At 57.3% G+C, this 23392-nt stretch overlaps 14 protein-coding genes across 14 annotated transcripts; 3 read left to right on the top strand and 11 right to left on the bottom strand.

The window, feature by feature from the left end:
- Nucleotides 1-349: 349 nt before the first annotated feature.
- PG997_007014 (MFS quinate transporter) lies at nucleotides 350-2119 on the top strand (the record flags this gene model as incomplete). Its single annotated transcript, XM_066811329.1, has 4 exons — nucleotides 350-422; nucleotides 494-1267; nucleotides 1334-1676; nucleotides 1753-2119. The coding sequence occupies 4 exons, from the start codon at nucleotides 350-352 to the stop codon at nucleotides 2117-2119; spliced, it is 1557 nt and encodes a 518-aa protein (XP_066670252.1).
- A 155-nt stretch (nucleotides 2120-2274) lies between these two features.
- PG997_007013 (uncharacterized protein) lies at nucleotides 2275-3987 on the bottom strand (the record flags this gene model as incomplete). Its single annotated transcript, XM_066811328.1, has 1 exon — nucleotides 2275-3987. The coding sequence occupies one exon, from the start codon at nucleotides 3985-3987 to the stop codon at nucleotides 2275-2277; it is 1713 nt and encodes a 570-aa protein (XP_066670251.1).
- Nucleotides 3988-4576: 589 nt separating this feature from the next.
- PG997_007012 (uncharacterized protein) lies at nucleotides 4577-5294 on the bottom strand (the record flags this gene model as incomplete). Its single annotated transcript, XM_066811327.1, has 2 exons — nucleotides 4577-5099; nucleotides 5179-5294. The coding sequence occupies 2 exons, from the start codon at nucleotides 5292-5294 to the stop codon at nucleotides 4577-4579; spliced, it is 639 nt and encodes a 212-aa protein (XP_066670250.1).
- Nucleotides 5295-6381: 1087 nt separating this feature from the next.
- On the bottom strand, nucleotides 6382-6700 carry PG997_007011 (uncharacterized protein; the record flags this gene model as incomplete). Its single annotated transcript, XM_066811326.1, is given in 2 exon segments — nucleotides 6382-6465; nucleotides 6479-6700. The coding sequence occupies 2 exon segments, from the start codon at nucleotides 6698-6700 to the stop codon at nucleotides 6382-6384; spliced, it is 306 nt and encodes a 101-aa protein (XP_066670249.1).
- Nucleotides 6701-7104: 404 nt separating this feature from the next.
- PG997_007010 (uncharacterized protein) lies at nucleotides 7105-8082 on the bottom strand (the record flags this gene model as incomplete). The annotated part of the gene is made up of 1 exon (XM_066811325.1): nucleotides 7105-8082. The coding sequence occupies one exon, from the start codon at nucleotides 8080-8082 to the stop codon at nucleotides 7105-7107; it is 978 nt and encodes a 325-aa protein (XP_066670248.1).
- Nucleotides 8083-8591: 509 nt separating this feature from the next.
- PG997_007009 (uncharacterized protein) lies at nucleotides 8592-9521 on the bottom strand (the record flags this gene model as incomplete). Its single annotated transcript, XM_066811324.1, has 2 exons — nucleotides 8592-8893; nucleotides 8975-9521. 2 exons carry the CDS (start codon nucleotides 9519-9521, stop codon nucleotides 8592-8594), a joined length of 849 nt encoding a protein of 282 aa, XP_066670247.1.
- A 233-nt stretch (nucleotides 9522-9754) lies between these two features.
- PG997_007008 (uncharacterized protein) lies at nucleotides 9755-10330 on the bottom strand (the record flags this gene model as incomplete). The annotated part of the gene is made up of 1 exon (XM_066811323.1): nucleotides 9755-10330. The coding sequence occupies one exon, from the start codon at nucleotides 10328-10330 to the stop codon at nucleotides 9755-9757; it is 576 nt and encodes a 191-aa protein (XP_066670246.1).
- A 34-nt stretch (nucleotides 10331-10364) lies between these two features.
- PG997_007007 (uncharacterized protein) lies at nucleotides 10365-11198 on the bottom strand (the record flags this gene model as incomplete). Its single annotated transcript, XM_066811322.1, has 2 exons — nucleotides 10365-10512; nucleotides 10546-11198. 2 exons carry the CDS (start codon nucleotides 11196-11198, stop codon nucleotides 10365-10367), a joined length of 801 nt encoding a protein of 266 aa, XP_066670245.1.
- A 942-nt stretch (nucleotides 11199-12140) lies between these two features.
- PG997_007006 (uncharacterized protein) lies at nucleotides 12141-13617 on the bottom strand (the record flags this gene model as incomplete). Its single annotated transcript, XM_066811321.1, has 3 exons — nucleotides 12141-12988; nucleotides 13023-13273; nucleotides 13604-13617. 3 exons carry the CDS (start codon nucleotides 13615-13617, stop codon nucleotides 12141-12143), a joined length of 1113 nt encoding a protein of 370 aa, XP_066670244.1.
- Nucleotides 13618-14532: 915 nt separating this feature from the next.
- PG997_007005 (uncharacterized protein) lies at nucleotides 14533-15450 on the top strand (the record flags this gene model as incomplete). Its single annotated transcript, XM_066811320.1, has 3 exons — nucleotides 14533-14659; nucleotides 14733-15037; nucleotides 15115-15450. The coding sequence occupies 3 exons, from the start codon at nucleotides 14533-14535 to the stop codon at nucleotides 15448-15450; spliced, it is 768 nt and encodes a 255-aa protein (XP_066670243.1).
- A 465-nt stretch (nucleotides 15451-15915) lies between these two features.
- Nucleotides 15916-16993, bottom strand: PG997_007004 (uncharacterized protein; the record flags this gene model as incomplete). The annotated part of the gene is made up of 3 exons (XM_066811319.1): nucleotides 15916-16528; nucleotides 16588-16681; nucleotides 16741-16993. The coding sequence occupies 3 exons, from the start codon at nucleotides 16991-16993 to the stop codon at nucleotides 15916-15918; spliced, it is 960 nt and encodes a 319-aa protein (XP_066670242.1).
- Nucleotides 16994-18971: 1978 nt separating this feature from the next.
- On the bottom strand, nucleotides 18972-20101 carry PG997_007003 (uncharacterized protein; the record flags this gene model as incomplete). The annotated part of the gene is made up of 2 exons (XM_066811318.1): nucleotides 18972-19908; nucleotides 20019-20101. The coding sequence occupies 2 exons, from the start codon at nucleotides 20099-20101 to the stop codon at nucleotides 18972-18974; spliced, it is 1020 nt and encodes a 339-aa protein (XP_066670241.1).
- Nucleotides 20102-21055: 954 nt separating this feature from the next.
- On the top strand, nucleotides 21056-22152 carry PG997_007002 (uncharacterized protein; the record flags this gene model as incomplete). Its single annotated transcript, XM_066811317.1, has 2 exons — nucleotides 21056-21682; nucleotides 21709-22152. The coding sequence occupies 2 exons, from the start codon at nucleotides 21056-21058 to the stop codon at nucleotides 22150-22152; spliced, it is 1071 nt and encodes a 356-aa protein (XP_066670240.1).
- A 439-nt stretch (nucleotides 22153-22591) lies between these two features.
- On the bottom strand, nucleotides 22592-22883 carry PG997_007001 (uncharacterized protein; the record flags this gene model as incomplete). Its single annotated transcript, XM_066811316.1, has 2 exons — nucleotides 22592-22729; nucleotides 22791-22883. The coding sequence occupies 2 exons, from the start codon at nucleotides 22881-22883 to the stop codon at nucleotides 22592-22594; spliced, it is 231 nt and encodes a 76-aa protein (XP_066670239.1).
- Between the last annotated feature and the right edge of the window lie 509 nt (nucleotides 22884-23392).

Below are 23392 nucleotides of genomic sequence, written 5' to 3'. Positions count from 1 at the left end.
GCGACGCGGATGCCTTCCTACCCTTGCTAGTCTCTCTTCTCCAACCCAATTACCCCAAAGCCTACACGGGATCATAGCTTGTTGTTTTTCTCCAGCAAGGCCTACTGAGCTTACTACTGCACTTCCTAGTAGCTAAGCTTCAGACGTGACGGGCGACGGGTGCGACTACAGCCAGTCTCGATGTCTACGGATCGGGAGAAGAGGTAATACTTCCAATAAAAGGCCGACCTGATCACGCGTATTTCGACGACGGAGGCAGCAGCAATTGGGCGGAGGCGGTCGCACACCACAGATGTCCTGATCCTTATTCTCCTGATCCTGTCTGCGTGAACCAACTCAAACCGCAACTATGGCCAAATGGAACGCGAACGCCTACTATCTCATGACTATCCTGGTCATAGCTTGTGGTTCGATTCCCAAAGGTAAGTGCCAATCAATTGACCCTCCACACCCATAGGGCGCATCAAAGACTGACCAAACCCACCGTCGATAGGTTACGATGAAGGCGGCTTCAGCTCCGCGACGGGCCTGTCTTCCTTCAAGGCCGACTTCGACTTGGTCCCGGCGAACTGGAAGAACAACCCCTCAGGCCTGGCCGACCGGAAAGCCAACATCTCGTCCTTCGGCGTCCTGGGCGCGGCGATCGGTTCGCTGATCGCCATTGCGCTATGCGACCGCATCGGCCGTCTGCGCAGCTGGCAGTTGGCCATGGTCGTCTGGATCACGGGGAACCTGATGCAGACCTTCGCGTCGGGCATCCTGGGCCTGATGCTCTTCGCGCGCATCTGGGGCGGCCTGGGCGCCGGCGGGCTCACCGTCGTTGCGCCCTTGTATCTCTCCGAGATCGCGCCCGCCCGGTCGCGCGGCATGGTCGTCAGCTTGTACATGGTTGTGCTGCTGAGCTTCCTGACCATCGGTTTCTTCATCAGCTACGGCGCCGAGCAGCACATGGCGGTCACGCGGATGCAGTACCGCCTCGTCATCTCCATCGTGTTGGTTCCGACGGGGCTGGCTTTGCTGGGCTCGTTCTTCATCGCGGACACGCCGCGCTGGCTGGCGTCGCAGGACCGTACTGAGGAGGCGATACAGGTGCTGTCGCGATTGAGAAACTCGAATGGCAGCGACAGTACGGCGATTGCGGCCGAGTTCGAGGAGCTGCAGCAGCAGATGCAGCACAAGGGCGAAGCGCTGAAGGGGGCTTCGAACTGGACTATCTTCAAGGAAATTATGACCATCCGCACGTATCGCGTCAGGTTCTTCTTGGGTAGTAAGTAGCAGTCCCCAGCTAAGTCCATTAAGAGGGAGAGTCTCGTCTAACCTAGTTTGCTTTCAGTGACCATGCAGACCATCGCGCAATGGTCCGGCGGAAACGGCATCACGTATTACATCCCGCAGATCTTTGAGTACGCCGGCGTCACGGGCGGAAACACGTCGCTTATCACCAGCGGTGCTTATGGTGTTGTCAAGCTCGTCTTTACCATGGCTTTCACCTGGGGCCTTGTCGATGTCTTTGGTCGTCGGCGCTGCTTCACCCTAGGCCTGTTCCTGCAGTGCATAACACACATTTACATGGCGATTTACATGGCAATCTGGCGGGACGGCTCTAACAAGTCCGCGTCTGATGCCGCCATCGCCTCAGTGTTCGTGTATGCCGTCGGCTGGTCTATTGGACTATGGTAAGCTGACACCTACGCTGACCCCTTCCAAAAGTCGAGACAAGATCGCTGACCATGACATGACTCCCACAAATAGCACCGTGCAGTACCTCTACGGCACCGAGATCTACCCGACCCGCATCCGCAGCGTCTGCTACGCCTGCAACATGGCGCTGCACTGGTTCTTCCAGTTCGCCGTGGTGCGGGTGACGCCCAACATGTTTGTGAGCCTTAACGTCTGGGGCGCCTACGTCTTCTGGGCCCTCATCTGCTTCTTGGGCCTCGTCGTCCTCTGGCTCTGGGCCCCCGAGACTAAAGGCGTGCCGATGGAGTACATGGGCGACTTGTTTGACGGGCCCTGGTACCGGTCGGGGCACGCCAAGTACGATCCCCATCGGCACGAGCTGGCGCGGAGCGGGAAGGAATCGAGGGATGGGCATGATGAACAGTCCAAGGCGGCATAATGATATGAGTTTGGTTGCTGTTTTAGGATACCCCGGCGTGACATTTATTTATTTACATTCTAAGATATCTAGCGAGATTGATAATACTTTTTTCTTTTCTTTTTTTCAAGATACCCGTCGTGTGCAATGACGTCCCGTGAGCTTCACCCAGCATATTACAGTGCGCACTGCGCCTCTACCCTGCGACAGAAGCAAGACGACTTGATCGGCACATCCGCCCTCTCCAGCGCCTTCCTCAGCTCCGGCTCGACGGCCGCCGCCTCCTCTTTCCGGCCCAGCTTGACGAGGCACTCGTGGTACCCGTGCAGCGCCCAGACGTTGCCCGGATGCCGCAGGGCGCGGGGCAGCTTGCCGTCGAGCCCCAGGTCCTCGGCATAGACGGCCGCGGCCTCGGCGTAGTGCGCCCGCTCCATCAGCAGCGCGCCGTACGCGTGCCGCGTCGGCTGCATCCAGCCCCAGGGCTCGTCGTAGGGCAGGCCGTCGTCGCGCGCGATGGCGGCGCGCAGGTGCGCGTACGCCGCGTCGAAGCGGCCGCGGCGGAAGGCGACCTCGCCCTCCATCATGGCCTCGGCGACGTCCAGTAGGTCGACGCAGCGGTTGTTGAACAGCGTGCGCGACGCTGGGACGCGCTTCCGGGCCGCGAGGAAGAGCTCGCGTTCGGCTTCGGCGTCGGGGAGGCGGGACGTCGCGGCCAGCGCCACGGCTTTGGCGTAGTGCGTCATGGCCGTCGTGACGCAGTAGAGCTCCTGGTCCTCGGGGATGGGGAGGGCGACGAGGTCGTCCCAGCGCCCGAACCGCACGAGCGCGTGCACGCGCATGGCGAAGAAGCCCTCGAGCCAGTCCGCCATGGGCGGGGAGCGAACCTGCAGTAGGTCCGCGGACAGCGAGGCTTCCATGCGCGCGACCGTCTCGAGCGCGACGCGGGACTGGCCCGCGAAGAGGGCGGAGTAGATGCAGAAGTGGTAGTCGTGCATGCGGTACAGCGTATAAAAGTTGAGCGCGCCGGCCCGGGCGAGGAACGTCTCGTCCGCCTCGAAGGCGGTGCGGTTCGAGGCGATGCCCCGGCTGTAGTCGCCGCACAGGACGTCGATGTGGGTGGGCATGTGGAGGAGGTGGCCCGCGTCCGGGACGAGGGACCGTAAAGCGTCAGCGGCGGGGAGGCCGCGCTCGGGATGGGGGGACATTTCGATGTAGTGGATGTACAAGTGCAGGACGCCCGGGTGCTCCATGCCGCCGGGCGTCTGCGTGAGGGCCCGTTCGAGGATGAGCTGGACTTCGCGGGTCCGGGCCCCTTCGGCGGGAAGCCCCGTCTTTAGGTCCCAGAGCTTCCAGGGCGTCAGGTTCATCAGGGCGTCGGCGCACAGCGCCGCGACGTCGAGGTCGGCACCGAAGGAGGCGTGCACGCGCTGCATCGCGTCGGCGTACTGGACGTTCCAGATGGGGCACTCCTTTTCGCCTCCCTGGTCGCCATCAGCGACGTGGTCGCGGGGGTACCGGTACCGCAGAGCGTCGACCAGGGCCTTTTCCAGCGGAGTCGCGCCACTACTTGCGGCGCACTTGCTCGCCTGCTCGACCATGCGATGGGTGCGCTGCACCACCGTCTCGAGCTCCTCGTCGTCGAAGAAGCCCCAGGGCTTGTTGTAGTTGGGCCCCAGGGCGTAGGCGACGCCCCAGTACGCCATGGCGCAGGCGGGGTCGGCCGCGAGGGCCCGCTCGAAGCATCTGACGGCTTCCTCGTGGTTGAAGCCGTAGCACCAGACCAGGCCGCGGTTGAACCAGGTCTCGGCGTCGGGGCTGGTGGTAGTGATGGACCGCCGGTACTTGCCCAGGTCGTAGTAGTCATCATCGGAGGCGGATGGTGCGGCCATGATGTACTGCCTGCTGGCCAGGTACGACTGACAGGCCGGAGATAGAGGCGGGGTGGGGGGCACTGAGTTGAAACCGGTGTAGTGCGCTTACTTACTTCTTCCGAATAGGTACAAGGGCGTTCCTGCTCGGATACTGACTAAAGGCCTGTCGTGAAATCATATACGATGTCCATTAACACCGAAGGCAAGTAAATGCGATCAGGGCTTCTGGTAGGGGATGGCTCCTCGGTGGTGGTACTGAAATGGTTTTGGTGGCCAAAGTCATGTCAGGCCATCATCCACTAAAAGTTTGGCGGGGTTGACACCTGCAGCTACGAAACAGCGCTGTGATTCGACACCGACAGGGAACGTTGTTGTACGCCAATCATTTATCTTCCGCGTAACTAACCACCTGTTCTTTGGCGTTCACAGTAAAAAAAAGCAAGTAACAATAACCGAGACTTTGAGACAAAAATAACAAATACTTGAGAATCAAACGCTACTAGCCACCCATGCGTGTACCTATGCTTATGCTCTTCCTTTTCTCGTTCCACAGTCACAGCAATACCATCCATCCGTCATCGTCCTCTGATACCAATAATACCCCTTCTCAAATGGAAACAGGCTGCGCCATGTCCGGCGACGCATCGTACGTGATCCTCCCCGCCGGCAAGAAGAACAGCGCCACCAGCCGCCCGCCGCGCACGCGCGGGTAGTGGTGCGTCCCCGGCCCCGGCGACGTCCAGCCGGCGCCCTGCCAGCCGCTCATGCCCTGGAGCTGCGCCGTGGCGTCGAGCTGCACGACGCAGTTGATCTCGCCGTAGGGGTGCTTGTGGTACTGGCCCGAGAAGAAGGGCGGCTCTTTCCCGTTACCGTTGCCGTTGACGTCGTCCGCGCTTGAGCCGCTGTCGGCGTCGCCGCTCTCCATGTACACGGCCGTGATGCTGAAGAAGCGCGTCGCCTCGCTCGGCTCCGCGATCTTGCCCCGGCGGTAGCGCCGGCCGTCGATCTCCAGTGATGCGACCCAGCCTTCGTCTAGACCTTCCCGGATGTACCGGCAGAAGTCCTCGTAGTAGGGAGTGCCGGGCCCGTGGTTCTGGTTGAGCCTTGCCTCGAGCTCCTTGCCCGGTGTTCTTTGTTACAGGATGAGTTAGCCTGTTGTCATTCCAAAATGAGCCAAACCGGGGCAATGAAAAGGGTGGTAATTCTTACAAGTTCTGCACTTCGTCAAAGAATTCGGCACACCTCTTTACAAAAGCTTGGGCGTTGGGATACTGGCTCAGGTCGACCATGGCACTCTGCCCTGGCGGAGCTGGTGTGTTATCCATTGCTGGGAGTTGTAATGGTAGGTATGAGGAAGAGAAATCTCGGGGCTGGAGTAGGTCCGTCGAGGACGAGACTAGCTTTATGGTGTCTGGGTCTGGTTCTAGCCAGATGGCTCCCTCACTGACCTAGCCTTTCTCCCAATGCGGCTGTATCGTCACCGAGGTCTGTTCGTTGTCAGTCGAACCACTGCGATATGCTCATGATATGTCATGTTGCACTCGATTGGTGTTGAACTTGAGATGTTATAGAATCGGATGATTTTATACCTGGGCATCGGAGTGAGCCCCGAGGGCCAGCAGCCATTGGGCAGCCGAGTATGTGTGTAACCCCGCTCTGCTGTGGTTTGCCGAACTGCCAGAACAGATCCCGAACGAGTAACCTGCGTCGCGCGCCACGAATGTGGGATGTTTGCATCGGTCTAGCGGCTGTAGATCGGACAGCACAACCCGACAAACGATAAGCGCTAATCCACCAAAAAGGAACCATGGAGTTCGACACGGCTCGAGGCGTTGGCAATGCTACTCTGCGCAGCAACAGCCATGCAGCATGCAAGCATTCAGCCGACAAACCTGCCCACGCATTCCAGCCCGACGGTGTCACGTCACACACCTATCTTTTCCACCTGCCTGCTTACCTAGTCTTGAGCCACCGTTGACGCTATCGTTTGTTAGCGCGCCGCACCTTTCGAACTGCCGCGAGGCCGAGCCGGCCTTCACCGTGGTGTGATGGACGAGATGCTCCCATCGTCTTGGCGCCGGAAATTTTCCGTCTAAGCCAGCCAGTCGCTGAGCCTCATTTTCTTGTCCAGACTGGTCGTGCATGTACGATAATGATGTAGGATAAGTATGATCGCAGCCTCATGCCACACATCAGGTTGTTGGCGCCTCCCATGTCGTTTCACAGGAAACACGAGATCACGCGCCCTCACCCTGATTCCCGAGCGATCGTGTCTACCGAGGCTGGCAATGGGCATCGGGGCCTCTGTCGGGTCTTGTAGCCTGCGACATGGTGCCCCAGCATCAAGTCTGTTCTTCATGCACTTTTCGGCACTTCTATCTTCTATCTCGACCAAGCTCAAATGTCGAGTTCCTAGAACCTCTTATCAAAAAAGCTCAGGGCGACACGGTGCATGCCCGCGTACGCAAAGGCCCAGTTCAGGCTCCAGTCGATTGCCTCGCAGTCGTACCCCCTGGTTCTGATAGCCCGGGCCGATGTGGACGGCGATCTCGGTATTGCGGAAGACGGCGGGATCTCTGCGGCTGCCAAGCAGAGTTAGAATCCTGATGATGGTCTCCGTAGTTTTGCTATTTTCGTGGTCGGCTTCCGCGAGATCTGCCTGCCAGCTCTGGACGTCGACCTCGGGCCGTCGTAGAAAGATTTTGACGGCAAACAGACTGCTGTCTGCCATCCTGTGAACATCGTCATCTGAAATCGACTTGAACGACAAACGACAGCGAAAAGGATGATGTCACTGGATGCACAAGGACCGATGATTATTACAAATACGAACAAGCTATATATATGAAGAAGTACAAGTACAAATTGAAGTGTTCAAGTTAAATCAACTCTTCTTATCCTTTTCATTTTGACGTAAACAAGAAACAAAAACTGGGAGTGCTACTATGTACCTACAATGTTAAACACATAGTAGGTCTACTGCCAATGTCAGAATGGCAGTAGGCGTAGCAATTCCCCAAACAAAAACGCCATGCATCCCGACCAACACCAAATCATTCAAGTATTGCTCCAACACCCCCTTTACCTACCTTTGGAAAGGACCACAACACTCTACATTCACCTACCTTCACTCACCTAGTTCCAAGAATCCAGCTCTTCACACTCCTCAGCCCAGCTTCCAACTGGCTTCTGCTCGCCAAGGATATCCTGGGCGACAGAAGCAGTAGTGGGCGTGGCAGCAGGCTCAGGCGCCAAGGGCGCTGCCGGCTGGGGCTTAGGCTTAGGCACGCACTTGGCCCCGACCGATCTGGAGTAGGACATGCGCTTAGTACCGGCGATCGGCTTGCCGAAGAGATAGATACCATCATGGATCTCGGGGATCGGCTCGTACTCTACAGGCCCCGACTCACACTCGGGCTCGCACTCCTCCGGCGCAGGGATCTCCGGCTGGGGCTGGGGCTTGGTCTCGGGCTTGGGGCACTTGGCTCCGACCGCCTTGGAGTAGAGAAGCTTACCTTGGCCGTTGGTTGTCTTGACCTCCGCCACCGGCGCGCGCTGCTCCACCACCGCCACTGGTGCGGGCTGGACAGCCGGGCTCGCAACCTCGCGACGAGGTTGCTGCTTCTTGGCCGCGTCCTTGCGCTGCTGGTTCTGACGGGCCGCATTCTTCGCCTGCTGCGCCTTGAACGCCTCGTTGTAAACCCAACCCAGCCTCTCGCCGCCGCAAGCGCGGATGTACGCCTTCAGCTGCCGAGCCGGCTTCTCCTGGTACGCCGTGACCAGCTGCCCGAACACATCCACGAGCCTATCCGCGTCCGGGCCCAGGCGCTGGCAGATCGCGCAGAGCTCGCCCGCGGCCTTGCTGTTGGATTGGGGCCCGCCGGGGCTGGTCACCAGGAAGACGAGCGCGCGGACGTCGCCGAGGTCGGCGCAGGCGCCGTTGAGGAGGCAGTAGGGGCGGGCGCCGCCGTGGTGGAGCTCGGTGTGGCCGCACTCGAAACGGGACTCCTTGACGTACTGGCACTGGCAGCGGCTCCACTGGGAAGAGGAGGAGGATGCGGCAGCACCGCGGGTAGCCTGGGTGGCCTGGGTGGTCATGGTAGTAGAAGCCATTTTGCTGGTAGTGTAAGTGTAAATGGTGAAGAGATGAAAAGGCTCAAGGAATCGTTTCGAGTGTAAGTTCCCTTGTGGTAGAAGGGAAGTGTGAATGTGAATGTGAGTGTTTGGTTGTTGGATACTTGTAGATGATGTGATATCTTGATGATTTCTGATGTTCGTCTGGGAGGGTTAAGAATCATATTATATAGCCCACCTTGGTCTAGAGCACAAAGCCCTGATAAGGGGTCGCCTTGTTTGAAACAGGACTATTGTTTACACTCTAAAGACAAAGAAAAGAACCAATGAAGTGACTGAAATGCCACGTTGACATAATGTATTTGCATACTTCTTCCATATCCGACTCTTTACTGGACACCAAGGTCCTTGTTCACTATTCCTTGTTTCAATTTTGATCGATCAATAAGGAACGCGAGATACTTCCATCATCCAGAATGTACATCAGGGCTGGAAGCCGAAACGCGGCTTTATATGCTGCTCTTTCCATCACCGTTGAGCCCAAAATTCTAGTTTGGGGTTACTGGTAAAGCCTCCCCCGGCGTAGGCGCCCGTACCCCGGTACCGGGTTCAACCCCAGGCCCATCCTGTGGGGCCGTGGTGAAGGTGCAATGCCCAACACCACCTTCCTTGATTTCCACAACTCCCCAGCGCAAGGGAAGCAAGTACCCCTCTTTCCTGTCTTCTTCCAGAGCGTGACAGGCGGCACTAATGGCCCGACTGTTGGTGGACACTATTCTCATGACACCGTCGTATTTGTGGAATCCGAGGATAACCAAGGCCAGCACCTGGATCAGACCGGCGAGCACGGCTAGATGATTCGGAGGAATGCAAGGTCAGCTAGTCACTCATTCAACCGCTCAGGTGGATGGAGAAGGAAAGGGGCACTTACTTGCGAGCACAGCAATCGGACTGTAGCCACACGTCGAGAACGAGTCCCGCACATCCACCGTACCGTGCTGGTCCTGTAGAGCAGTGATACGAGCCAAGAACAGGCTCTGGGAGATGAGCCAATGAATCAGGCCCGACGCAGCATATAGTGGGATACCGTAACGAAGCGGCAGACTAATCGTATAACTCGAGCGCTGCAGCCCGACCGGCTCCGAGACGCGCAAGGTCCGGCGCTTGTCCTCGCGATGCATGAGGCCAAACTCGCGCTGAACTAAGAAGGCGCTCAGCGTGGCGTTGTAGCAGACGTACGTCAGCGACAGCAGCAGCTGCGGCAAGTTCGCCAGCAGCACGTTGGCGATCAGCCCTTCCGGGTCGCCGCGCGGCAGGCCGATGACCAAGTACGTGAAAGGCGTCAGGGCGCCGAAGCCGAGGTCCCAGAAGCTGGGGATGCTGATGCGGATGCTGCGGTGGCGGAGGGAGGTGAAGGAGATGACGAGGAGGGCGAAGGCGACGGCGAGGACTGTCAAGTAGCTTTGCAACGTATCCATGTGGTTAGACCGGACCGACGGTAATTGCACGCATAGAGTGAGTGGGAGAAACAGTTAAGGTAGCTTACAGAGAATAGGTAAAAATCCGCCGGCCGAGGCTCACGGAATGCATCCAGCGCCTGGGTTGAAGCTGGAAAGGCTCCGAACGCAAATGCTCGAGCTGGTGGTAATTGGACCTGCCGCCCCCGAGGTGCCCGTGGGAAACAAAGTGGTCGCTGGTCGCCAAACACATTTCACGGGTGTTGTCGTCGGGGGGTGCGCATGAAAGAGGCAATGGCGTCCCCGAGCGTGGATAGCACTTGCTTTCTCGTGCCGTCATCGTCGCCAGATGCGACTCCGGTCCCAGCATCTTTCCTTTTACCGCGCCCCTGTCCAGCATTCTGGTGTTGCATCCACGTGTCCGCCAGGAGTCCGGCCTTGAAGAGATTCAAGACGCAAACCGTGATGAGGATGAGGGGGCTGTACTCGAAGCGACAGCGGTTGTTCTCCCGGCTCGGTGGTTCGACGAGGCAGCGCGCGACCTGGTAACGGGGAGGACCCAGAAACCACGTCGTGACCGGGTCGGGGGGTCCGAAGGAGCGGAAGGTGCCGGTTCCATTCGCGATCGCCCACATGTTCTTGGCCCAGTTGTCCAAGCGCGGCACAATGCCGACGTGGATGAGGACACTGTCATTGGCCGCCTGCTGGACACTCTGGTTCTGGACCAAGATTAGGACGTTTCCCTGTGGCGCAAAGTAGTCGTTATAGAGTGCAAAGCAGTCCGGGATGCTTAGCTCCTGGTAGGAGCCGTTGCTAGCAGCCTCCCTCATACTCGTTATCGTCGAATAATAATCGATCGGGGGTTCACTCGCCCCTCGTCCCACCCTGGGTCACCCGCACGGTTCCGTTCGGACACCGCGAGGTCGAAGGGGCGCCTTGCAGAAAAGAGTCCTTGACCACGGCAACAGTATAGCTGTTGGAGCCCAAGGATTGGAACACAGCCGAGTTGTATCTAAATGGCGACAGTCAGCGTGGGCCTGTACACGATTCCGTCGAGCAACCCACATCAGATGTATCGGCACAGAGCTCAAAGCCAGAAGGGCCCAGATGATCTGTTTGTGGCGGCTGATGTGGCGTATATTTCTCAAGCTCAAGATACCTATGTCCATCCAGTCCCCCCTTTTTGTGCGCTTCATCGAGCTCCTCGCGGGTCGGGGCCGCTTGCAGTTGCATGCAGTAGTTGGAGGCCGAGAGCAACCCGGTGCTAAGCACGTTGATGAGCAGGTGCAGCCACCGATCGAGCTGCTTGACCGTTTCACAGTCCCCGGCGTAGAGGAGACCCACTCCGTTCTGGCTTCCGAAGTGGGTGAAGGCGAAGATGGTTAGGCCCAGATTGGCGAAGAAAACGATTACTGCGATTCCCAACTGCAGGCCAAGAGCCCGTCTTCGCTTGGACCACCGAATGCGACGGGTGTTGGTCTCTTTGACGCGTGGGAACCAAAGAGCCAAAGCGTCCTGGCTGGCGAATACACTGCATCGAAACGGCTGCTCGTTGCTCGCGGACATGGACGTATCTTCGACTAGGTCGTGCTCAAGTGGACCTGGCAGCGGGGGCTCGGTTGCCAATGTCGCTTGGGGAAGTAACCTCTCTTCCGAGGCCGCATTGTCGGCCGGGGATAAAATGGCTAGCTCGTGCATATCGGCAGTCCTTGACGATGAATCGGCGTTCGACCTTGTGTGCCCCAGCTATGGACTGCTGCTTGAACGGTGGGCATCGACATGTTATGTTACTTTTTTCAACTGGTGATTCTTTCTGGGAAAGGGAAAAGTCTGTGCAGCCTCGCCGAGATACGCGGGGGTGTTTTGTTGGGGAATATTTTTGGAAGGTGACACGATAATAATTACGCGTGAGCCCCTGAACTACTGTCCCTCCATATACCTACCATGTGCCAGGACCCATGCACATGCATTTTCAAGCATTGACGATTCCCATTATATGAAACGAAGACGTCCATTCGAATATCACTAGCATTTCCCTTATCGTAAGGTGCTGTTTCTTTAAAAAGTTATTGATTGTAGAATTCTTCATGGGTGGTGTCGGGGTAGATGTTCCAGCAATTGAGGTCGTATCACTAATCAACGTTTGGGACTTCGGCAGTTGTTGGTTCAGGGGGGCATCAAGCAAAGCCTCGATGAAACGGATAGCCTTACGAGAAAAAGAAAAGAAGAATACTACCCAACACGGACTCGGGTTCATACGGCTTAAATCTCACTCAGCCCAATCTCCGAGCAATTATATATAGCTGAAGAGACAATTGCATGGGTATTACCTCTCCTCGTATCATTAGGAATCACGCCTGGCATGGTAGCTTTAAGATCGGGTTTTTTTATCTTGCTTAGATGCATCCACCTTGGGTAAGGCAGTATGGAACGATAAGTTGGTTTCTATTCTAAACCCATCCCAGCCGACCTGCACAGCCATCACATTCATCCCTGTCAAGACCATATCAGGCTGCAGTCTGGAGCTGTCTCGGAGCCTTGTGCAGAATTATGCGAAGGCAAATCTTACTGATGCTTACGTCCCCTGTCGTTGATGAGGCTCACGGAACCGGGGGACTGACTAGATGGCCCTTTGACCCATTACACATACCCAAACACTTTCTTAAACTGCCCCAACAACTCATCGGCGCGTGACGGAGGTGGCATAGCCGTAAGCCACCCCGTTTCAAATACCGGTAGCCTTTTCCTCTGGAACTGCTCGACACGTTCCCGGTCCCAAAATAGGAAACCAAGGTGGCACCACCACGACTCCATCCCGCGGAAGCAGGTGACTTGGGACCGTGTAAAGCGCGGTTCCACGTCTATTTGTCCACCACCATCACCACCACCGCCGCCGCCCGACGCCAGCAGCCCGTAGCGCAGCTGCGTGCCCCAGCGCTGGCAATGCAGCCCATCGTGCGCGTCCACCCAGGCGAAAGGCGGGGCCCCATCGTCGCCGCGCGCGTCGGCGTCTTCGTCGTAGACCAGCCGCGGCCGCTCGCGCTCGCGACGGAGCTGCGCCTCTACCAGTCCCAGTCCCCCTCCCCGGTGCTCCTCGGCCACGCCGAGTCGGACCGGGTTCCAGGCCATGTCCATAGGCGGCGCACCAGGCCCGCGCATCTTCCGCAGCCTCTGCGGCAGCGGCCCGCCCCGCAGCATATCGAAGAAGGGCAGATAGGTCCTCCTCCCGCCCGTCCGCTGCGAAGAACGAGAGGGCCGGTTTGAACTCTTCTTCAGCGACCCTAGCTTGTAGAGGTGCGCGACGTGCTTCCCCATCGGTTGGCGCGGCATGACCAGACCCGGCGCGCAGAGCCGGCCCAGGATATTGTGCACGCGCACGAGCTGTTCCTTCTCCCAGGGCAGGAAGAGGTCGAGGAAGCCGCGCCGCACCGCGGCTTCGTGCGGCAGGCGGCCGCGGAGCTCGAGCAAGACGAGGAGCTGGTGGCGGACTAGGGTCCGCGCGAGGCGGCGTTGCTCGGTGACGCTGGCGGGGCCGGCGCCTCCCCTCGCGGCTCAGCTTGCGCAGTTGCAGGAACTGCGTATCTGTGATTGTGCTGACCGAGTGTTGTACGGTCCGGTGAAAGTGCAGGAGCGCGATGGTCGCCTCGAGGGAGGAGGGGTCGATCACCGCGGCGAGTCCGCTGCTGCTCCGGGGCAGCTCTACGTAGTCTTGGAGCAGACGTTCGCAGGCTCGGGTGTACTCTTCCGGTGACGTATTCGTGGCATTGATAATACTAGGGATCAGATGTCACGGCGACGGCATCACGCAGCGCCGGGCCAAACTGCCTTGCGACGAAGCTGAAGAGCACGGCCTGCTTGCTCAGTAGGAAGACCCGGTACAGCACGGGCGAGGCGCGGATCAGGGCGTGCAGGTCGGCGATGTAATCTGTACCTGACAGCAGTACCGCCACTACGTCGGAAGGGAGGGATTCGAGCAAGCAGGTCGGGGGTGGTGGCGGCGACTCCTCCCACCCCTTGCTGGGGCTTACGTCCGTACGCAGACGTTTGGATCGTCCCTGCTTCATTGCAAAAATTAACGATATTTGCTGCTGGCTATGTGATACTATCGGTGGCTCATGCAGAGTTTCACGACATTGTATGTTGAGAAGGCTGCTGCAGTCAAACAAGAATCGATAGGTGCTGCGACCGTTACCAGGCAGCAACACTAATTTTCCGTACTTGATTGGTTGATCCTCCGCGCCATGCAGGGATGATGTTCCGTTGCATCATACACCCATGCTCAGAAGTACCCAGGCGCGTCGGAGGTTACTGGTAGCCTAGGATAGTCATCACCTGATTCTCAATCTTGATTTAACTGGTTGCCCGTGTGATTGGCCCCTTATCCAGTCTCGAATGGACAGTGGGCAAATTCATCAAAGTGATTTCCAGCCCAATCTTGTAGCCATCGTCAAGAAGCTTGCATAGCTTGGGCCGCTGACTTATTACTTCTTCCAGCGAGGCTCGCATCCCACTCCGCATGCCCGTCTGCCAAGCAAGGGTGAGCAACTTTACCCCTTGCAGAATAGATTCTTGCCTGTTAATATTCACCTGCCGGTTATCACTTCCGTTTAGGCAGAGGCCCCCCTTTTCCTTCGTGGCCCCCTCGTGGACATCTCGTGGCCTTCTCGTTGCCTTCTCGTGGCTGGGTGGCGAAGTTACCGGAAACCCATAGTTTTCGACCTGAAAGGGTAAAATGGAAAAGTAAATACGCGGCTAGTATGCTAAATCAACTATAATTTTGTTAAGGAAGCACTGAGTATGGCAACCCACGTGCGGGATACTGGATCGTCACCCTTACCTCTAGGGCGACCGCTAGTTCCCTTCCGTGCCTTGGCGCTTGGCCGTTGGGGAAAAGATATAAACAGGGCGATGGACCAGCTGAGACGCCTTTGAAACCATTGCTATCTGATATACAAGCCAACCTCAACGTTGTCTGCATCTCCGTCCTCTCTCTCACTTGACTGCCATATTCTCCGAGGTACGGGCCGTCGAAATGGCATCTTCCAAGCCCATCATTCTCATAGTGCACGGCGCTTGGCATCTTCCATGCATGTATGACCCGCTCAAGCATGAACTCAATAAGCTCGGGTACACATTCCTCTGTCCGGAGCTGAAGACTGGTAAGCGATAAATCAGTCATACAGAGTGAGTGTCTAGTGGAAACCTCTTGCTAAACCCAGATTTGAAACGAAGTCGGCGCCGACAAGCACGGCGTCACCTGGGAGGCGGACAAAGAGATGATACTGGACCTCGTCGAGCCCTTCTTCGACCAAGGCAAGGAAATTATCATCATCGGTCACTCCTACGGCGGCATTCCAGCCTGTGCCGCTACCGAGGGCAACGGCGTCCAGGACCGCGCCGCGGCCGGCAAGAAGGGAGGCTTCCGGCGCATCGTCTACCTGGCCGGCTTCGCCATCCTGCAACGCGGCATGACCCTACTGCAGGCTTTCGGCGGCGAATGGGCCGAATGGCACGACGCCGCTGTCCCAAACCCCGGGGTATGCCATCCATCACTCACTCACGAGAGCCAGGAACCAGCCTTTTGCTATTAACTAACATCTATGCTTGGTGACAGGACCAACTCACCCTGGTCAACGAAAAAGCCAAAGACGCCCTTTTTAATGATTTTCCCGACGAGGCCGAGCGCGACGCCTGGCTGGCGAAGCTCGTGCCCATGTCGCAGGACGCCATGGAGACGCCCGTCGACTTCGTCGTCGCCGACATCACCATCCCCAAGACCTACGTCATCTGCGAACTGGACCGGGCCCTCCCCGTCGCGCTGCAGGAGAAGCTGGTCGAGAGCATGCCCGGGTTCCGGACGGAGCGGATCCGGGCCGGGCATAGTCCGTTCGTGGGCAAGGCGAAGGAGTGCGCGGACTTGATTGCTAAGATTGCGGAGGAGTCAGACTGAGTGAGGGTTTGGTGCCCAGTGGACTGACTCCACGGAAGCTGAAGCGCGATAGTGATTCCATAGCGATATTATTTAAGTCCTCTCAAGGTTTCGATTTATATACAACGGACTCCGTTCTTGAAAAGATTTGCCAGGGTTTCCTTCTGTTTCTGGAGAAATGGGCCAAGAAAATGGCATAATTATATAGGGAAGAAGTTAGCATTGTCTCGTGCCTAAGAATAATATTACACGCGCCGGGTACAGAGTATCACGTCTGGAATAGTACACTCAAGTATACTATACAAATGGTGGCACCAGGCACGCAATCAAGTCTTTTTCCCTATTTCTCTATGTACATTGTCGCAGCATACTATATATATATACTTTGAAGCAGAAACACAGCCAACCCTTCGCACGCATCAATGCGTCCTTGAGATCCAGCTCATGGCTACCTCCTTATTACCCCCTCTTATTGACACACACTCTCTAGTAGGTGTAGCAAAGGCGCTCGGTGCCAGTGGCCAGGATCTCCTTGACCTTGACATCCGGCACCAGGCCGAGGTAAGGCATGACATCCTCCGCCGACGCCTCGCCGGGCTCCTTATCCTGCGTCTTGGGCCCGCCAAACTCGGTGGTGCGCGTCTCGGGCTTCTCCATCTGCCACTGGGTCCAGAGGCGGTCGATCTGGGCGTGGTGGAGGAAGAAGATCGGGTCGTTGGGAGAGGTGGCCGGGCTCATGTCGCCGCCGACGGCGGAGTGGATGGCGCCGTGCGGCCCGCCCTCGAGCTTGTAGCGGAAGTCGACGTACGTCTTCTGCGCCGAGACCTCGTCGACGACCTCCTTGGTGTACGAGTCGGCCAGCATGTCGCCGGGGAAGGCGATGCCGCTGTTCCAGTTGCGGGCGAGGCAGTGCGGCGCGTAGCCGTTCATGGTGTAGGCGACCTCGAAGCCCTTGAGCGGGCCGTCGACCAGGCACTTCTTGCTGCTGCTCTCCTTCATGGGGTCGATGGCCGGGTCGCCGTTGCCGCCGAAGCCGGTCTCGACGTCCCAGACGGGAGCCTTGGTCACGTCGGCGGTGTCGAGGGTCCAGTCCCAGTAGCTGGTGTTGGGGTTAGCCATGTCTGCTTGGCAGGAGACTACCAGGGGGTAAGTGCTTACGCCATGGGGCCCTTGTAGCCGCAGTCGCGAAGGGAGTCCTCGTAGACCTGGACGAAGAGTCGGTGCCAGGGGAGGAACATGGCCACCGTGTGGACTGTGAGTTGCTAACGTTAGCCACAGATACGATAAGAGGGGAGGGGGAAAGCAACGCACTGGTATTGTCCAGATGGGTGTGGACGTAGGGGAAGTCGTCGTAGCGGGTGGTGTTGAGGCCCATGCCAGAGGGCTTGGTCTTGAGGCACTTGACGGCGTCGATGTACTGCTTCTGGACCTCGGCGGTCATGGTGCGCCACTCGACGCGCTTGGCGGGGTTGGCGCAGGCATTACCGTCGGCGGCGGCGGCCTGGCGGGGGATGGTCGCGGCCGCACACAGGCCAGCTGAGAGGACGAAGGAGAAGAACTGCATTGTTGCGAACGAACGGGAAGGAACGAATTGTTGTTTCGGTGGGTTGAGAAGACTGTGGTTGAGGATGATGCTGCCAAGACGGGAAGTCCATCGGTGGCGATGACGGGGGTCTTATATACTTGCACATCCATCTCGGCCGGTTCATGATCCTTGGCAAAACTCCTCCCGCCATATCCGCCCTCTTCCGAGGCAGTGGGCCATACCAATGGCCCTTCGCATGGAGACGGGGGTTGTCCAAATGGGGCTCGACCGAGACCCATCAAAGTGGGTGAGTGGCACAGTTAGTCTTCCGACTCCCATAAGGGTCGTTTTCTCCGGTGGTGTGATGTTGGCTGGGAGGGCCGACGGCGGGACGTTTTAGCTGTCTACCCCGGTAGCAGGGCGGCGCAGGGGTCGAATCGCCATTCCCCCTTGTCTCTGCTGAAGAGCCCCTAACGTCGGCACTGGCAAATAGCCGGCTCCAAACGGGGGACTATGATACAGGCTAAGTACCTATGCTTAATAGTTAAGCCTCCTAGCGACGGGACCTGGGGAGCCAGTCTTGGCAACCTGTATCCCCAGATGGAACCGGTGAAGAGAGGGAGCGGAATTAGGACTGGAGTGGTGATTGCGAAGAGGTGTGAGCAGGCCTTTTTTTGTCCTTTCTCTCCAAACGACTATCACTTTGAACGCCACGATAGAGAAAGAGATGTTGCGACGAGATCTCGATGGCAAATGGCACGCATTGCATCTGCATAGCTCGCTACGCGAGGCTGAGCAAAGGAGCCGGCTGCCGGCCCCTGAATCTCTCCCCCTGGACTGCTGATTCAAAAATAGGATTTATGTGGATCGTGACCGGGAATACGAGGTGGAGAGGCCCACCTGTCAGGTTAAATTCTCCAGGGGTACCCGTTACAACATCAAGGGCATAAGGGCATTCTCGGCCGACTGCACAACTACTTATATAACCTAATTTGCTTTCCATTGAAATGGTCAGGTAATGAGGTAGTAGTAGCAGTAGCTGAATTATATGCGTCTATTTCTATTTTCATACCATTGTGATCATTACTATTCATAGTTCAAGCTATGCCGGGATTTCTTCCCTCTCCAGCTGTGCCTCGTTGCATCCAATCTCATGTTTGTATCAACCAACCTGCCGTAGCTGCATTTCCTTGACACACAGCTTTCAGGGGCTGCTAGGCTTGACAGGGCGGTAAAACGTATTATGGGGCCATGTATGCATACTTCTTAATGTAGATAGCATGACCCGTAGCCCGTCCCGGGACCTCGGTAACTGACCAGCAGTGAACAAGGTTGGATTGGGGCGCTTCTACCGCACATCACGCCCGCCCGCCCAACGAATGCCGAGATGGTCTAGCCACGGCCGACAAAACATGTTTCATGTTCAGTTAGTTCCGTGGAGACGGCAATGAGTCCCAAGGTTGTTAGTTTCCTCTCCGACTCGGGAATCATAAGACCGTAAATCCGCTCTCCAGCTTCGCCGCTTTCGAAATTCAGCAGATAGCAAGTAGTATACAAGATTTGTCCGTCCGATGCCTGCTGAGTTCATGATCCTTTCGTCGATAACATACGTCAATCTATTAGAAATACCGGGTGGGCGGTACGTTCTAGCTCGTACCCCAATGTTTTGTATCCAATATAGCGATTATTCGTGCGCTGAGTCGAGGACCTGCCCGGTACTGTGCGTCAATATCGACCTTCGCCCAGGTTCACGCGGGGTTTTTGTATGTGCCCATCCTGGGGCTGAGAAACGTGATGGAAAATTACATTGGTCAATATTAAGTGGTGCATGAGCTGGAGAGACTCTCGGCCGAGAAGGGGTGAGGAAGATCTTTTTGATAATCGGACAAATAATTCTGCGCGGCGAACGGCCTTGTAGATCAGCAAGGACACTACCCAGGATACGGCATGGTGATCCTTCTCATCATCTCGGAGATGATGAGCTTCGCCATCGAGCTGGGAAGGCTCACTTGCCCTTTTAGTCCACGAGATCCATCCTCGGAGACTGGGGTGGATACGCGTAGCTTTGCCGGTACGCATTCAAATAAATGTCCTCTTCCGGAATCTTCTTCTGCGGCATCGTGTACGTCCGGAGCCCCTTGTCGAAGCTGGCCATGCAGACGCCGGCCATGACGATGGTGCACAACATCATGGCGAGCGTGAGGGCCGCGAAGACGATCAGCAGGTAGTTGTCCTCGTCGTACAGGACCGACAGCTTGTAGCTCAGGTAGATGGCCGCGCACAGGTAGGCGACTATGATGCCGACGGTGCCCGCCTTGTGCTCGATCTTGGCCACGTAGATGGCGCAGCACATGACGATGGTGGCGACGGCGATGCCGGCCACGGAGAGGCCCAGTTCGGGATCGTGCTTCGGGTCGTTGATGAGCGCGGCCACCTGCACGAGGAAGCCGAGCAGGAAGAAGAAGTCGAACTTGATCAGGGCCAGGTAGATTTGGAAGTTGAGCAGGCGCTTCTTCATCGACAGGTCGGCGTGAATGACCTTGTACACGACCCAGGCGAACTCGAAGTGCAGCTTGTAGACGAGGAAGACCAGGGCCAGCGTGGCGACGGCCTGGACGACGATGACGGCGAACACGGCCGGCTGGATGCGCTGCCAGGTGTGGTGCTCGGGGTTGAGCAGCGGGGTGGTGCCCATGGCGAAGGAGGACTCGAGCTGGTCGAGCGCCCTCTTGACGTGCAGCGGCTGGGCGGCGGCGTAAATGAGCAGCAGAAAATTGTAGATGCAGACCCCGACCAGCTGGATCATGCTGCTGAGCCGCAGCGCGTCATACACGATGATGATCTCGTACACGAACGCAAAGATGAACAGGGCCAGGTACATGGGCACCGTGTGGCCGGAGTTGCCCTGGTAGGCGGCCGGGTCCAGGCCCTCCTCGACCGTTGTGAAAACATAGCTGCACGGTATCGGTCAGTACTGATGGAGGCGTGTGTTGGGTAAGGTTAGGTAAGGCTCGGGGTCCCAGAGGGGGGATGAGAGGAAGAGGGTGCCCGGATGGGGACTAACGCTTCGAGGGCCAAAGCCAACAGACCCTGTATAACGGCGACGGCAAAGCAGAGGCGCGTCCAGGTTGTGTTGGGAAAGTACATGCCGCAACAATAAATATGCGGGATAGCGGGCGGCGGGGGAGTTTGTACTGCTACTTTGCTAAAGGTAGGCGCGCGTTTCAATGGGTATACCTAGTGTAGAACAAGGAAAGGGAATGAGAAGATCGAATAAAGGGGGTATGTAATGTGAAGGCGGAGAATTAGGTATTCGAGACGGAACAGGCGCTCGTCGGGAAAACCTACGTCGTTATGCTTGAGCCCGTGTGTCCTGCCCCTGGCTGGCATTGAGTCGCCTTGTTTGTTTTGTGACCCAGTCTTCGTCTGCGTCTGTGTGTGTGTTAATTTTTTTCTCTTTCCTTTCCCCCAACCAACGGTGGAGCTCAGGCTTGTTGCGATGGGGACCAGCCCACCAACTACAGTAGCGCCCTGAGCTGCTTGGCTGCCAACTGCGCCCGCTACTTTAGTGTCAATGCCCGTCAACGCCCCTCTCTTCAGTGAGCCCCAGCGCCATGCCGGCAGCCGGAGTGCTAAAAATAAGTAAGTTGGGGGCACCATCGCTGAATCAAAAAGGGGTATATCGCATCCAGATATATCCCAACTACAATCTCCTTATTCCCTTCCTTTCCGTTATCATTTGTGGTTGGTCTCGTAGGAGCTCAAAATGCATGCTGCATGTCAACTACAAGACCGACGAAGCGATAGGCAACCGCCAGCGAACGCGACAGGTTTGGGAACTCGGGAGGGGGTGTTCTGATCTTCTGATCTTCTGGGGGCGTTGTTGGTCTTCGCCCTCCGACGTCACCATGCGACTGCGGAGAAGCCCGGTCAGTCGGCAATTCCTTACTCAACCCCAACCGAGAGCGGATCTCCGCGTTATGTTAAGTAATCAATCAGACGTCTACATGAGATAAAAACCACGCAGAACTCTGCGGACAAGACTGCCCCAACTTCCCCAGACAGTACCAAAAACCTCAATACTGGAGAAAGTACCAAACCATGGTGCCTAGTAACAAACCCCTCAAAATCGCCGTCATCCCCGGCGACGGCATCGGCACCGAGGTCATGCCGCACGGCGTCCGCTGCCTCCAGGCGGCCGCCAAGGCCTTCCGGCTGGACCTCGAGTTCGAGGAGTTCGACTTCGCCAGCTGCGCCTACTACCGGCAGCACGGCGACATGCTGCCGGCGGACTGGAAGACGACCCTGAGCCGCTTCGACGCCCTCTACTTCGGCGCCGTCGGCATGCCGGACCAGGTCCCCGACCACGTCAGCCTCTGGGGCTCCTTGCTGAAATTCCGCCGCGAGTTCGACCAGTACGTCAACTTGCGGCCCTGCCGGCTGATGCCGGGCGTGCCGAGCCCGCTCGCGAACCGGAAGCCCGGCGACATCGACTTCTGGGTCGTGCGCGAGAACACCGAGGGCGAGTACAGCAGCATCGGCGGCAAGATCTTCGCAGGCACCGACCGCGAGACCGTCGTCCAGGAGACCGTCATGACCCGCACCGGCGTCGACCGCGTCCTGCGCTACGCGTTCGACTTGGCCAAGAGCCGGCCCCGCCAGAAGCTGACGAGCGCGACCAAGAGTAATGGCATCTCCATCACGATGCCCTACTGGGACGAGCGCGTCGTCGAGATGGCCAAGGGTACCCCGAGGTGGCCGTCGAGAAATACCACATCGATATCCTGACGGCGCACTTCGTCCAGCGGCCCGATATCTTCGACGTCGTGGTCGGCAGTAACCTGTTCGGCGATATCCTCTCGGACCTGGGCCCCGCCTGCACGGGCACCATCGGCATCGCGCCCTCGGCCAATCTGAACCCTGACGGGGAGTTCCCGAGCTTGTTTGAGCCCGTCCACGGCAGCGCGCCCGATATCTACGGTAAGGGGATTGCGAACCCCGTCGGCATGATCTGGGCCGGGCAGATGATGCTCGAGCATTTCGGATATACCGACGCCGCGGCCGCCATGCTCAAGGCCATCGAGAACGTCCTTAGCCGCTCAGAACCGGAGGTCATCACGGCTGATATGGGCGGCAAGGGTACGACTAAGTCCTTGGGGGAGGCTATCGAGCAGGAAATCTTGAAATTGGCGTCGTAGGCAAAGGCACATCGAGCACCGGCATGGTCTAGCTTCATACTGCCCTAGTCTCTCAAAAGTAGCAAAGGACCTTGGTTAGATCAGATTTCGCAAGTGTCGCTCAATTCTGGACTTACGTATTGTCTTCACTCTCTTAGGTTTTTCCACTTTTAATTCTTTCTACAGTTGGGACATACACAACTGAGCTTGGTGCAAACATGGCTTGTATATAAGGAATGTGGTTACTACTCATCTGAATTGATAGTTAAAGAGTGACTAGAATGATATCTGCTTGTCTTCCGACACACACAGCTCTCTGAGTTCATGATGGAATGAATGTCTCCTGACCCTGTTCCTTATCCCGGTTGTTTCGACTTGCACTGCATACCCATGCAGCAACCGTCCCTTGTAGTCTCGTCCATAGCACCGAACACGCCCCTGATGTCTGATAAGGGCCCCCTCACTTCTTTCCCTGACCATCACCACCCTGGCCCCGAGAGTGTCCATAGGACTGGTATCCCGTATTCTCGTTACGGGCACCCGCGCCCTGAGCACGGGCAGCGAATCCGCCAGAGCTCATGTCGCCACCGGATCTAGCCTGGCACCGATGTCAGTATCATTTCCTCTCAACGTCAAGGAAGGGGAAGTGGGGCTCTTACCTGGCCGCTCTGGATACGGGATGCGTCGGATGGGGTCATCGGGCTGCCCTTGCCGCCACCGCATCCACCATGACCGGATTTACCGCTAGGCATGTTGAGAAACTGGAAAGAGGATTGTGCGGTGAGATGAAAGGATCTTGAAGTAGTTTTATGATTGGGATGCTTGACTTGTGGATGCGATGATAGAAAGAGAAAGAGAAAAGATCAATGCCACGTAAGGGAGAGAACGCCCTATTTATGTGCGATTTCCATCCTCTATTGATCAGAGAACATCAACGCCAGACTTCCCTACTCCTTACGATGCCTAGCCCGCTGGGGACTTCCCTCCGATCTCCAAAGCCCCGTATCCGATAGCAAACGGCAGCCTGCATTGACCCCGACGGCACGGCGTTGGGGGGGTGGGCCTCCGACCTAAGCTTCACTCTACGGCGGTCCAGATCACGTCCGGAGATCCAAGATTGAGGGGTACGATCGAAGTCTGATGTCAAGGAAACCGAGATCGTGTTCCTTGTCGCGATCCGAATGGCCCAGGGGCAGTTTCACATGCAAAGAACGATGTGAGGCCGGGTACCCGTCGATATTACCATGCGAGGAACGAAACT

This window comes from Apiospora hydei (genome assembly GCF_038363865.1).
Source record: "Apiospora hydei strain CBS 114990 chromosome Unknown utg000005l_segment0_segment0, whole genome shotgun sequence".
NCBI classification, from domain to species: domain Eukaryota; kingdom Fungi; phylum Ascomycota; class Sordariomycetes; order Amphisphaeriales; family Apiosporaceae; genus Apiospora; species Apiospora hydei.
Note: the sequence above shows the minus strand (reverse complement) of the source record. Positions and strands in the feature narration are given on the sequence as shown.